We start from the raw sequence: 13,623 nt of genomic DNA, 5'->3' as shown, positions 1-13,623 counted from the left end.
TCGAAGCTTACAGATATGCCGCAGGACTCGGAGGGGCAGTCTGGCTGCGCGGACGGCGTAACCACGCGCGTCCACCCTGCACGGTGTGATCCTGTACGGCGCAAAGCGCGGGGGTGACCGCGGTCACGCGCACGCTGCCACCTCGAGCAGCGGAGCTGTCGCCAGCTGCTGGTGGTTAGCTTGGCACCGGAGAGGCAAGCCCAGTGCTTCTCTTAATTTCTGAGATTTGCGTGAGACCGTAGTTATGTTCTACTATACAAACCCCGTAGTAAGAAGCTCTGGGGTCAGAGGTGCTTGAACTGCCACCACTGCAACTTCCAGAGGATGCCCTTGTTCTGCACTTGGAAAGGAGTCTCCTCCCCAGTCGTAATGGCAGAAGGAAATGTGACTGATGGTAAACCCTGCGGGGCCTTTCTCAGAAAACCGGTGCCTCCAGCTGCCTCTTTCGGAGCCGGAGAGTGCCACCAAAGGCGCCCCGGAGAGAAGCGTTGCATGCAGCAAGGCTGTTTGGTCACCCAAGGAGCCGCCTCGCCCCGATGCTGCAACTGACTTGGAGTAAGCCATGCAGGCACGGAGCTTTTCTGGAAAGGGAGGCAGTGCCAGTGCCATGTTCTGCCTCCAGGTGCGCTTTCAGAGTGTGGCACTCATGGGCCATACAGCACGCGCCCCTTAAAAAGGTCATTAAATAAAATTTATACCAGTTTTTAACCTTATTTCTGGGTCTTATTTCTGACAACAAGTACCTTTGGTCAAGGTGCACGATTTCGTGCTTCAGTGCTTTCCAGACTGAAATGGAAGGCTTACGGCTTAATAGGTGACCATAGCACCTCAGCTTTCCCTCCTTCTTTCTTCCTGCAAGCCAAACCTGAGTTTATCAAATAAAGTATAATTATATGTGCTTCTGTGTTTCTGGCTCTTGGCAGCAGCACACATCTGTCAAAGCTACAGAACAGACTCTGCTTGTGACCGTATCTTCTTCTAAAGCCACATTTGACTGGCCTGATCTCCTTCTCCTCGCGTGGGACAGAGGCAGTTGCTGTCACCACTGAGCTTACATCAGTAGGCTGAAGCTTCTCTGGTTCCTAGCTAAACTAATAAAATGGTAACTGGTTTTTTTTTTGTTGTTTTTTCTTTTAAGTACCTGCAGCTTTACGTTCTGAAGCATATACTTACAGGAGCCTTATAACGGCATCAGAGGAATGCTCTGTTTGCTAGAGAGAGGAAATATTTGGCAACACGGTGGTAATAAAGTGCATAACCCCGTGACTGTTTTTATTTGTACTTCCGTAAGGTCCTGTTCACTTTTGGTCCCGAGCTGGCAGGGCCTGCTCACCATGTTCAGTTTGTGTCTGTAAATGCAATGGATAAAGTTGTCTGAAGTCGCTGAAGGGAGTGTTCTTCTGGAGATGCTATTGTACCGGCTCTGCTCCATTTCCTCGGTTTAGCCTTGGAAAGTGTGAACAATTCCAATAAGAGCCAGATCCTATTTGGAAATCAACGTTTATATTGTTTTCTTTAGGACTTGACATGATCTGTTGGTGCTTTGGGTGCTGGCGTTAAGTAATCGCAATTAGCCTGCGGTGACCAAGCATGCTGCGTTCTCCGGTGGCCTCCCAGCTTGTGCCGGGTCACACAACTGAGTTTAAGAACACTGCGCTAGCAATCCCCCATTCCCTTTTTAACTCTCATCTTCTGTAACTCCAATTCAAGCAAGCTATCGGAACAAAAACCCTCTCTGCAGTTTGGGATACAAAAGCAGTGTTTAAAAAATGAAATGCTATTTCTTTTGTAGACCTTACTAGCTCCGGTGCCCGGCTGAAAGCATGGAGAGCAAACCGGTTGCCTCAAAATCAACTGACGGTGTGCTGGGAGTTCCTCACTGCTCTTTTGGTAGCCAAGCCTGCCTGTGCGTGCCTTGCAAATTCAGTGTGCTGTGTGTAAAACATAACGTGCCGAGTAATTATTGCTGGATAAGAGTTAGCTCTGGTTTTCCCTCTGTGAAATCCATGCATTGTGGGTCCCTGCACCTGCAGTTGAGAGCGCTGCCCTTTGCGGGGAAGCAAGACATTCGAGCGTTTTACTGAAGTTTTTTCTTATGGTTGGACTCGATCTTAATGGTGTTTTCCAACCTAAATGACTCTGATTTTAAGCCACTTTATAAAGCATACATGAGCCATGCGCAATTTCACCTAACTCCATTGTTTGGCAGTACACGTGGAATTCTGCATTTACGTGCTGATCTGATAACTACAGAACTTAATAGCTGGACTTTATGAAGACTTTAGTGAATGTTCAAATGATCTGTGAAATCAGTTTTATGAAACAAGTGCTCTTTGTTTTCCACAGGCGATAACGAGAATTAAAGGGACACGGAGGCTGACCTGCCCGTGTCAGGAAAGCTGTGCTTTCGCTGGGAGTTGAGGTGTCAGTCTCTGGCACATGAGCCGTGGCTTTTCTGGAGGCTGGGAGAGTATTTTGGGGAGACAGCATTATGCGTCTGTGCTGTCGTTGATCCCTGGGAGCGTGGTGTTGATGGCTGCTGGGGGTCGGGATAGGAAGGAGGACCTCTCATCTCGCCCGGTGCGGCTGCTCAGCTGGGGAGGGAACATGAGACCGGAGATCTGTCGGTGACAGGTTACGCACAGGGGCTGTGCTTCGGTAACCAGTTAGTATTTCTTTTGGTGGATGGGTTCAAATATTTTCCGACATTGGTGGTACTAGTGGAATTTAAGTGAAGCTGAAACCTTTTGAGAAATCCCTGTGCCAGGATCCATCGTCTACTTCAGTGAAAAATCTGGCAGCTTTAGGTTTGCGTTTATTTGCCGCCACCCTGCATGCCTATGTTCAGCAAATTTATAATCGCTATAATTATAATTTGCATACAAGAAAGCAGACAGTTTTAATTGCTGTAGCTGGGATTGGAACAACTGAGCAAGGTTGTACAATCATGTCAGCGTTGTGTAATTTGCTCCTTCTGCATATATTGTTTTCTCTGTATGGAAAAATAGGTGTAAGTACTTTGTGCGAGTAGCACGTTTATTTATGGACTGAAAGATACGTAGATTGGAAATGCCATTTTCTAGCAGGTGGATCGCAGAGGCAGGAATGCCGAGGTCTCATCTCCTCTCTTATCCCAACTTGTACAAACCTGGAACAAACCACCTCACCCTTTTGGCTGCTGTTCTTTTCCTCATCCGTAAAGTAAATCTAGTGTCCGTTGGGGTACCTGGGTGATAAAAAGCCAGCGTAGCGCTGAGTGTTACCTCTGCTGCGGCTGTGATTTAAGTCACTGTTCTTACTGTGTATCCAGCAGTCGGAACGTGTTCCGTATTCATTGCAAAACTTCGTATCTCCTGCTCTGGTCTTGCTAAAGCCTTTCACAACTGCTGGATTCCTGCTGCTGTCTTCCTTTAAAAATGGGGTTCGGGTGATCCGTTTTGTATCGTGGCTCCTTAAGTTTTCTCTCGCTGTCCTATGCTTTGAACTAAGCAGTTGCCCACAGATATTTTAAGGGAGTCTAATCCCTGAAGGCCGATTAAAAAGAACGATCCTGCATTAGCACTGGCTTTCAGGGAGGAGGATTTTATGTAAAGTTTTAAGCTTTTGAGCATTTCAGTGGATTTGCTTAAAGTGCTGCGCACTCGAGACTTTGACTTGTTACGTGGGTGACTTTAATCAAACCCGCTGAACTTGGAGGACGTGAGATGTAGCAGAACGGCACATTGGAACGTGCATTTTTGTAAGTAAAGACAAAATTTTTGCCATTTTTGTTAACCACGAAACCCTTCCCAGGATCAGTGAAGCTGTTTCATTCAAGAGCCTGTGCCCACGTTGCTGTGTACCTTGGGAACTGGCCGGGTTTTTTAAAGCACAAAATGGAAATATAGGAAAATGGCTGCTTTGCTTGTTTATTTACTGCTAAGAGGTACCATGTGTGAGGTTTTGTTTTCTTTTTGTGAAGGGGGCACCGTTAGAGGGATCAGAATTAGAAATATGTAATTTAAAAGTTTGAATTGTGAAGTTTTATTTTTTCAGGAGGGTTCTCATTGGTAGGGTACGGAGATTTAATTTCTCTTGGCGTGGATGTATTTCTTGCTAACGTGTTGTGAATCCTCTTTACATGGAAGGGACGTAAAAGATTTTGTTGAAACTTGAATTTTTTTGTCTGTATTGCATAACCATAAAAAATCCTATTTTTAGGACATTATGTGACAAAGTAACTATAAAAATGATTTTAAAACAATTAGAGTGTGCTCGTAGCCACGCTACTCATCTCATGACTGGGCTGCTTCAGGTTTTAAGTTCTGGCCATGCTTTATTTCGTGGTGCTTTTGGGAAACCCCATCACTGTGTTGAATTAAATACTAAATTAAACCCCATCAAGATATTAAATCAGAGCATTTAGCTGCCGTTATCTGACCCAGTCACTTCCCTATCGAGACGCTGTAACCTGTTAAATTGCCATGAGATTTATTGTGGTGCACTGGAGGTGTGGCAGACCTCAGAGCGGGCTGTTGCTCCCAGTTCTGCAGGGTGCTGTGCCATGTATCTCCGGAGTTCGCTGCTGGTGGATCAGGACGTGGCGGGAGGAGATGATGAATTATGGGCTAACAGAGAACTGCAGTGTCGTATTGCGAGGGTTTCTGTGGCATTCCCCATTTCAGAATCTCTCTTTACGGGGAAATGAGATCTTCAGTGAAATTAAAAAACATATACTTTTATAAATGGATGTACTACGTATGTGCGAGACTGCCAATTCTCGGTTCAGACAACCTTTATATTTGAGGAAAGGAGGTTTTTAGGCTTAATGTGATGCTGTTCTTTCCAATACTGAATAACTATTTCCATTTCTGTTCAGACTTCTGACCTCTGTGTGGAGCCTTGTCTATGAAAGGGGACGGCAGAGTTAATATAGCCTGGAAAGAGTTTAAATTACTGATTTTACTAATTACATCAGAAAGCAAGAAAACTTTATTTAAAGCGTGATTTTTTCTGTGCTAAACACTTCTATTATTAAGATTTTTCCTTTAACTGTTTCTCACCACAAGGTGCTGTTATTACCAAATACAGCTTTTAGATGAAATCTGAAGCATGCTTTTTCACTGCTCGAGTAGCTGCTGTTTAAACACTTACGTGACTTAATGTGCACAATTCAAAATAGTAATGTTTAATTTTTAAAATTGTTGACTAGTGCAACTCTCTACCAGTTTGTTTTGTTGTTTTTTTTTTTTCCTTTTGGTGTGAAAAGTGTCAACCTGTATTAGAGAGAGGACTGGAAACCAACTGAAGTGCTTTCTAATGCTTAAAATACTTGAAGTATCGGATAGCTGGGAAAAGAACACATTCATCAAAATGTTTTATGTTTAACAAGCCTTTTCTTAACAAAGGAAGTCTGGCAGTTTGTATTGATGTGCTACACTTTAAGGTTTTAAAAATATTCTGACATGTTTTTTGCGCAAAGAATCTGAATTTTTGAGCTGCTGACCTGCCACGCTGCAGCGAACCTACCCTTGGTTTCACCACGGTGACAGGCTTCGTATCTTACATTATAATCTTTTAATAAATGGTTAAGTGAGACTGTTTAATGTCAGAAAACAGAACGAGTGGTTTTTTTAAACCTCAGCGCTTTGGGTTTAGGCAACTCACCAGCCTCGAGGTGGCCGTGGGAGGACGAGGCTGAATGGGACGGAGCCCCGTCCATCCCTGCGCGGGTGCCCAGGGCGCTGGGGACAGCTGTCCCCTCCGTGGCACCGCCGTGGCACCCCTGCAGCAAGGCACCCCGGGGCACTGCTGCAGCGGGTGCTTGTTCCCCGGCGGCTTCTGTCCACAGGCACCGATTTCGGTGCCTTTTGTGGCTCTCGTCCCCCAGCACTGCAGCGCACAGGCAGTAAATACATGGGAGCTCCCGCCCTGCCGCTGTGCTGTGCCCTGAGACGGGCTGCTGCCGGGGCAGGAGTTGGACCTGGAGCTTCTGCTCTGGCCCACTGCCTGGTACCATCCTTGAGTCTAGTTTTTTATTTTTTTTTTTTTTTTTTAGAAACCTTTCCTCTCATGGCTCTCTCCATTCAGTGAGCTTTATCTGTGGATATATGCATGACGAGCCCCGCTTGTTTCTGCCGGTGAAGGATATGGCTCACCTACGCGCTTTCTTGCTTTTCATTGCCTAAGTGATAGGGGAGAAATACCCCTTTGTCTGGCAGTCCTGCCGTGTTAACGTATTGGCAGTGGTTCACGTAGCTTTGTTGTAAAGAGGCAAAGTTACGCGGGTAATTCTGCTGTTTGTGCAGAAAAGGGTTGTGCATTCATTTCACACGTGTATGTTTCTTTGTTTTCCTTTTTCCTACAGCTCTCTACATCCAATGATTTTCTTCATTCTCCCAAGTTATGGCCCTCTCAAGGAGCACCAGTCAGTGAGGAGTTATTTTTTAGTAGAAAAAGACCTTCAAGGAGTTTACTTCAGAATAGTGTAGATTTTAACTCTGAGCATTCTTCTGTTTCTGCTGGTAAGTATTAACACAGAAAAGTGTTTGATCTGCCATTTACAAAACCGATTTAGAAGAACCTGAGCATAAATTTGTAGCTTCACGAGTATGGTTTATTTTTTGTTGATCATTTGTTTTGTTATTTATTTTCATTTACTACAAAGAGTTGAGCACTAGACGCAGGGCTACGCCTCCAGCTTCCGTCCGCGTTCCTGGAGAAGTCTGCACCATCTCAGAACTCAGACTGCTGTGTTCCAGTGCTGTGTTCCAGTCCTGCCGTACACACACAGATTTTTAACTAGTTTAGATAGACCCAGTAGAATTTATACATCAGGTTTTTTTGCTGACAGCAAGACCAGAAAGAAATCGTGTGGTTGTTCGAGCGGATGTATTGAACAAAAGGACTCGGGATATCCTTGAAATCTAGAGCTTTCTGCTGCTTTTGGGGAATTAGGAAAAAGAAGTACCGTGTAGATCAGCGACAGAGTAATTCAGCCAACTTTCTTTCACACTGTAAAATACAAGCAGATAAAGCAGTAAATTTAAAGGAGACACAGAATTTTACTGACTTTTGAGCAGGAATACGTTGTTGACTAGAATAGCGGTTGTTAACACAAAAAGTATGCTGCCAGAGTTAGCTGACACTAGCAGCAGAGTATGAAATAGCATAAACTGGACAGCATGCTGGGAAGGTCATATTTATGTACTGTAGGCTGCTCGGGAGGGCCGGGCAGTGCGTATCCATTCTAGATTTGCATATTTTCTCTTCTTTGCTTTGTATAAGCAGCTAGGGTAGAGAGCTGTCTGAAGGGTGAGCTCTAAAGATTGTTTTAAAAAATGAAAAATGTCATGTTTTTGAAAACCAGGTCTGTAGAAGACTGTAGTTCCAGTGCTCCAGGCAAGCAATATAGCCTCAGTGATTTGTACTTTAATAGCTAAAAGGCACGTGAAAAGACCGGGCAAGACCAGGCCTGATTTATTCTCTTCGCTTGGCAGTAGGTGATAGTCTCAGCTTTGTCCGAGGAGCGCTGACATGTGTGGCATGCCGAGTTTGCTCACTGCCGTGCTGGGAGTGACGTGACTCTAAAGAAACTCACTGCATTTTGGGGTTTGAAGGTGTTGTCTTCCTTTTATTGTCATGTATGCAAAGAGGTGATTGGTTTGGGTTTTTCTTTAGGCCCCGCTGCAATTCTCAGAGTTGGAAAAGCGCCCTGGAAGAATGGCCAGCCGTTTGTCCAGTTTGTGCCTGCGAACAGTACTAGGAGGTTGCTTAGAAACTCTTGAATGAAATACTTTCAAAGTGGTTATATTCGACACTGAAAGTTAGACAGGTCTTAATTCGCTATTAAATATGGCATGTTTTTCATTGAATACCGTATGTGATGTGTTTATGTAGTTATTTGTGGTTTTTCTTTTGAAAGGTGCCGTGGGCTCTCATCAGCTGCAAATTTCAGGGAAATGTGGAACGCTTAGATACACGCAGCCGCGTGGGAAGAGTGGTAGTGTGGACTCTGATTTACAATTTTTAGGATTAAATAACTGTCCGCAAGACAAAGGTATATGGATTCTTACTGTATTGTAAGTCAGTGCATGTTACTCTGGGAATGTCTCTTTCTTTCTATCCTGCCTTAAGACATGAAAACTATTACTAAAATGTTGTTCAGTCCCTATTCAGACTTATTTACACCTCGCTCCTGCGTAATGCTTTTCATTCGTGGTTATTAATTTGCAGCCCACACCTTTGCTGTCTGACAGTATGCTGCATAAACGGTGCTGTAACAGAACCTGAACGTTGTGTTAATTTGAGGTGGTGTCTGTGCAGCTTTTATTAGACAGACAGCCAGGGTGCTGCTACGTCAGGTGGCGTTTGCTGCTAGTTTCAAAAGTGAGGCTGGGGATTTGATTGAGTGCACCTTAACCTGGGAGGTGGAGGCTGAGATAAATCAGGACCTGTAGCACATAGAAACTTGTCTGTTCATCAGCAGTAATAATAATAAAAATGCCTGATGTACATCTAGTGAAGGAATAAGCTCACTCTCCAGAGGAATGATCCCAAATCTGTGGACAGAGCTGCTTTCAGTGGTCCAGACGTGCTGAACAAGGGGTAGAGCTGACAGCCTTCTTGGAAGATATGTAGGAACGTAATTTACTCTGTTTACTTCTAGCCACTTTTGGGCTCTAGATGCTGTGCTTTCCTCATGCTTATGGAAAGAAAGGAGACATTTCCTCTTTGGTTTTTTGCCTCTGTAACTACAAAATCTATGTTCTCTTCTCTTGGCCTTGGTCTTCAGAAGGCTGCCAGGTACTTTGCCCACGCTTGCCGATTTATTTCTCTGCAAACAGTTTTTGTGCCAGATATTGTTACTTGAGCCTTTCTCTGGTGAAACAACCCACACCTGGCTTGGTTGTCTCAGTTTTGCTGCCCTGGGATACCTGGGGAGCGCCGGGGTGCTGCAGCCTTGAAAGCAGCAGGAGCAGAAGACAGAGACCTTGGAGTGATCAGATTCGTAAAGGGATTCTTTATGCTGTAGCTGAAGGTGTAATTGAATGGTTTTCTTTGGAGTGACACAGAGAATTAACAGGTTCCCTGAGCCCGACTCACACTGTCACTTGTTCTCCCTCCTGCGCTGTGCTTTCCCATTCTCCCAGTTGTGCCAAGGAACTGGTTGTGGGGCCGTACTCTCAGTGAGATCGCTGAGGTAGCCCGCCTTCCAGAGGCTGTCAGGGTCTTTGTTAGAACGTGTCCTCTTCTCCACTTGCGTGGTTAAAAGCTTGAGTGCGTGTGGGGAACGCGCAGCTGCTTTTCGTGGGAAACAATTAAAACGCTCTAGTTCCAAAACTACGCTTATCTTTCCATTTTTGACCAACTGGTTTCTGGGGGAAAAATAATTTTTGGAATATTTTTTAAAGAAGGTAGAATTTATAACATTTGTTCTTTATTTGTACTCTTGTATCACTGAGTTTTGAGAGTGGCGTCTGCAAATTTTATGCTATGCAGGCTTGGAATATGAAGCAGCAAGCAGCAGAACCACATTCGATCGACTTGCGTCATTCGTTTTTTTAAATATAATTCTTCAAAACATGACTGCAAAATAGCTTAGAGTCAAACTCATTTGATCAGATGCAGAAAAAGGAAATTGATATTTTGAGGGACAATCCAATTTGCAAAATGAAGTTAGCCGATTTGCCTGTTTGCTTGGGTAAAACGCTGACCTTTAGTTTGATTATCTAGAGGGTGTACTATTTCACTGTAAATTATTATTATTATTATAAGAGCTGTCAAAGAGGCTAATTACCGCAAATACCATTCTCTTTTTCTTTGCTCAGTTTGTGCCAGCCTAAATTTTTCCAGCAGGACGCAGAGGAGTTTTTGCAATCAAGCAGAACAAACGGTGTCCTTCCAAGGTGCCAGTGCAAGCCAGGGGACCTTCATTCTGCCGTCTTACCCCCTGTCATCACCCAGGAACAGCCCAAAGCACGGCTCCTCTCCAGCTGACTCTCCAAAGAAGTCACAAGATAATACCATGAACTTCTCAAATTCCTGGCCTCTTAAAAGCTTTGAAGGGCTGCCCAAGCCTAGTTCACAGAAGCAGCTTCTCAGCCAAAACCCAGGAGACAATACAGGTAGGAATGTTGTCAGTGTAATGAAAACAGACTTCAGGTTTTCGTTTTGAGTGACTTCAAGCAGCGGCCAGAAAACCTACAGTGGCAGGGAAATGGGGACTTAATGCAACGTCCCAAGTGCAGTTAGAAACGAGAGGGTTTTACAGCTGCGCTAGTCTAGGCACATCCCCGGAGGCTTCCTTTCAAAAGTGAAGTCTTTGTACTTTGGTAGTTTTAAATACTGATGTGTTTTGTTCCTTTTGTCTTTTAAATATATGAGATAAAGCATAAAGTGCACCAGTTCTGCTTTTCTTATCGGTAAACTATCAGTGAAGTTTGCCTTCACACTCAAATAAAACCAAACTCCAAAATCTAGCACTTTCAAAAAAAGGCAATACAGAAACAACTGTTACTTTTAATACTCTAAGTAACACATGTGCAAGAAAATATTATTCATTGCATATTGTCATTTTGCCTCTTTATTTGCCTTTGGAAACGTACGTATCACATTTCCCACGCTCGGAATAGCTCTTTAAAACCTGGCTGCAAACAGCTACCCCTCCAGTGAGTGGGCTCGGCGCTGCTTTCATCCCAATTTCTGGTGACAGCTGCTGGCAGAGACTGCTCTTTGTGGTCTGATTTCCTCTGTCTTTGAAGACCTCACGCACATGTTGGTTAACCAGAAATAGTTTTATTTCATTACATTTGCTTAAACAATTTAGCTGTCTTATTTCAAATACTTAATAAAGGCAATCTTATTTTAGGTTAAGAATAGCTTCGGTATCTGTTTAGCTTCAACTGGTTCCTCGTGGGCATACCTTCTGTGAGCAAAGTAACAGTTTCCACATACAATTTTGCACTGATTTAAAGAAACCTGTTTTAAAATTCATCTTCACTGAGACATATATTTTTGTACATCTATATAAAATCTCCAAATTAATTCTTTGGGCGTCACCTGTCGCTGGAAGGCGTGTCATTTTATCTTGCAGACATGTGTACGTCACTTGCTGATTTTCTTTATATTATCCATACGCGTTTCAGGTTTTTTCTGTTTCTTTAGAATAACTTCATTGTTGTTATAGCAGCTTATAGGAGAGTTTGTTAGGGCACCAGACTTCTCTTCCTTAATTAAGTTACATACTTTTTAAAGGTACTAAGTATATGTTGGTATGTATGGGCATGAAACACAAATTTATATTTTTAAAAAAATAATTTAAAAAACCCCAACTTTATTTAAAAAATAAAAAAATAAAAAAAGAAGGCAACACTAAAAGTAGAAGAGATTGGTAACTGAGCTCGAAATGCAAGGAGGTGGAAAGGGTAGAGTCAGGAGGTAACAGAAAATGCCATGCAAGGAGGCAAGTCTGGTATTTATAATAGTAAATAAAATTGCGTGCATACGTATGTTTTTGAACACTTGCCTCATTATAAAAGGAGTTTTCCGGTGTGACATAGAAAGGAGGCATGAAGTTTATTCTGGTGAGTGCTCTGTTCCTGCCACCCCTCCATAGGCTGGCATTGCTTGTGTCCTTCAGGAGAGAACTTGCAGGAGAAACATTCTCCTCTGCAGCTGAAACCCACCCTGGTGAGACACGCAGCCTCCCGCAGGGGCCTGAACGGGGCCAGACCCGTCCCCCCCATACCCCGCCTCGCGAGCCCGCTGCCCGATAGGATTGAACTGAACGTGACCAAGTGGAGAAGCGAGGAGTGTGAGGACGTGTGGCTGAAGGACGTGGACAGGAAGCTTGCCGCTGACCTGTCGGAGCTAAATGTCGATGGCGAGGAAGTCGACCAAGAAGAGGTTGGTTTAAATGTGACATAACCCACTTTTAATAGTTGATGTAGTATAAGCTTTTTTTTTTTTTTTTAATGAGCCAGAAAATAATATATACTTCTGACGTAGATTTTGTGACACTGTCATCGGTGCAGGTTTTTGATGAGATACCATTGGGTGTCTGACAGAAGCTAAATAAAGCAATAAATAGTGGTGCTGAAGCACACCTCCTATGTTTGTTCAGACATCTTGAATTCCCTTGTTTTTCTCAGGCCCAAAGTCGTAATGTTTTCAGTTATCGTAGTACCAGGGCAGAACCGCAGGCTTCTGTTCTCATTGTCTTGACATCGTTTTAAATTTCATGTCAGATTTAAGTAATAATCCTTTCTTTAGTTGTAACAAAGGGTCCGAAATAACAAATAACTTCCTTGATGAAGGTTCATTTGACTCAGCCCGGGAGCATCCTCAGCCCCCCGGCTTTGCCGAAGCGGGCTGTCCCCGATACCCACGCAGCGTGTCCCAGCTCTCTCAGAATTCAGTCATTTTTTCATGGAGTAAAATGAGAAGAACTGATGTGAAGGTGGATGAGCGTGGTGTCACCTGCAGCTGTTCGATAAGACACAGACACGTTTGGCGTTAGGGCAGGCAGGTCGGCATCCCTCTTGTAAGTGGAAATCCACTAGTGTTAACGCGGGCCCGTTATGTGTATTCAGTGGCCAATGTTCTCAGTGTGCCACTCAACCTGCGACTAGAAAATATTTGAAATATTAAACACCTTTAAAAATCTATCCCTTCTGCGACCCGCGAGACTTGTCAAACAGACTTATTCTAGCATCTCCCTTCACTGGTCCGTGCAGTACTTGGCGGCCAGTGTAGCTGTAGACCCCACGTGGCTGTTTCTCGGTCGCGTGGCTTGTCCAGCGAGATCGCCCTGGGTACGGAGCCCGTGGTCACGCTGGCCCCTGCCGCTGCGCCCCGTACACGCCGAGGGGTCCTGTCGCTCCCTCCGTCACTCCCTCTGTCGCTCAGGTCTCTCTGATGTTTGAGAAGTACCAAAGAGCTGCACCGGTGCAGGGCGTAGGAAAATACTGCAGAGGCATGGCGGGTTATTTCAGGAGGTGGTGGGGAGGTGGAACGGCGTCTGCGCTACCCTCATCCGTACGAATGGAAACCGCTGCAATGCTGGTTACGTGAGAGGCATCGGTATCACGCACGGTTGGATTTTGGGCGACCTTCCCCACACGAGCCTGTGCAACACGTCCTTATTTCTGTCACAGTTCATAGAAATCCCGTCTTTTGTCCCTGTGGATCTGAGGACAGTTGCAGCGAGACTTAATGGCTTTGCCTTACTACCTCTCTCTTCCAGCCCGTAGTCACAACTGCAGGTAGTTAAGGTGCTAAACAGAGAGGGGGAGATTTTTTTTTCACATCAACTATCTTCAGTAAAAAGAGGAGAGAGTGTGCAGCAGAGCTCTGGTCTTTATAGATTTTCCTGCTTATTTGAGCGGGAGCTCTGCTTGCTAGGCACAGTTTTCAGGATTCACTTCTGCATATTTTGCATCTTTGTGCTGTTCACATGTGAAAAACCTGAGGTGGCAATTGTGCGGATTAGCAGTTGTCAAACAATTTCTTTAGTCTATTAAAAAAGATAAGAGCAGGTGATGTATTTTTGCAGGAATCTGTTCTTTTGATTTGCAAAATGAAGCTAGGATACAGTGCCTGTGGGAATCTGCGTTTAGTAGCATGATTATTTGTGTGAAGCAA

At 44.4% G+C, this 13,623-nt stretch overlaps 1 protein-coding gene across 1 annotated transcript in view; it reads left to right on the top strand.

Moving 5' to 3' along the window:
- TOGARAM1 (TOG array regulator of axonemal microtubules 1) overlaps positions 1-13,623 on the top strand; it is a 44,087-nt gene that overhangs the window by 6,476 nt on the left and 23,988 nt on the right. The window contains exons 2-5 of the mRNA XM_064461208.1: positions 6,347-6,503; positions 7,904-8,038; positions 9,810-10,106; positions 11,621-11,886. Coding sequence (XP_064317278.1) covers positions 6,347-6,503; positions 7,904-8,038; positions 9,810-10,106; positions 11,621-11,886 — 855 coding nt within the window. The remainder of the gene's footprint in view (positions 1-6,346; positions 6,504-7,903; positions 8,039-9,809; positions 10,107-11,620; positions 11,887-13,623) is intronic.

Source organism: Phalacrocorax carbo, chromosome 9 (genome assembly GCF_963921805.1).
Source record: "Phalacrocorax carbo chromosome 9, bPhaCar2.1, whole genome shotgun sequence".
Classification (NCBI taxonomy): Eukaryota; Metazoa; Chordata; class Aves; order Suliformes; family Phalacrocoracidae; genus Phalacrocorax; species Phalacrocorax carbo.
This window is presented reverse-complemented; position numbering and strand designations above follow the sequence as displayed.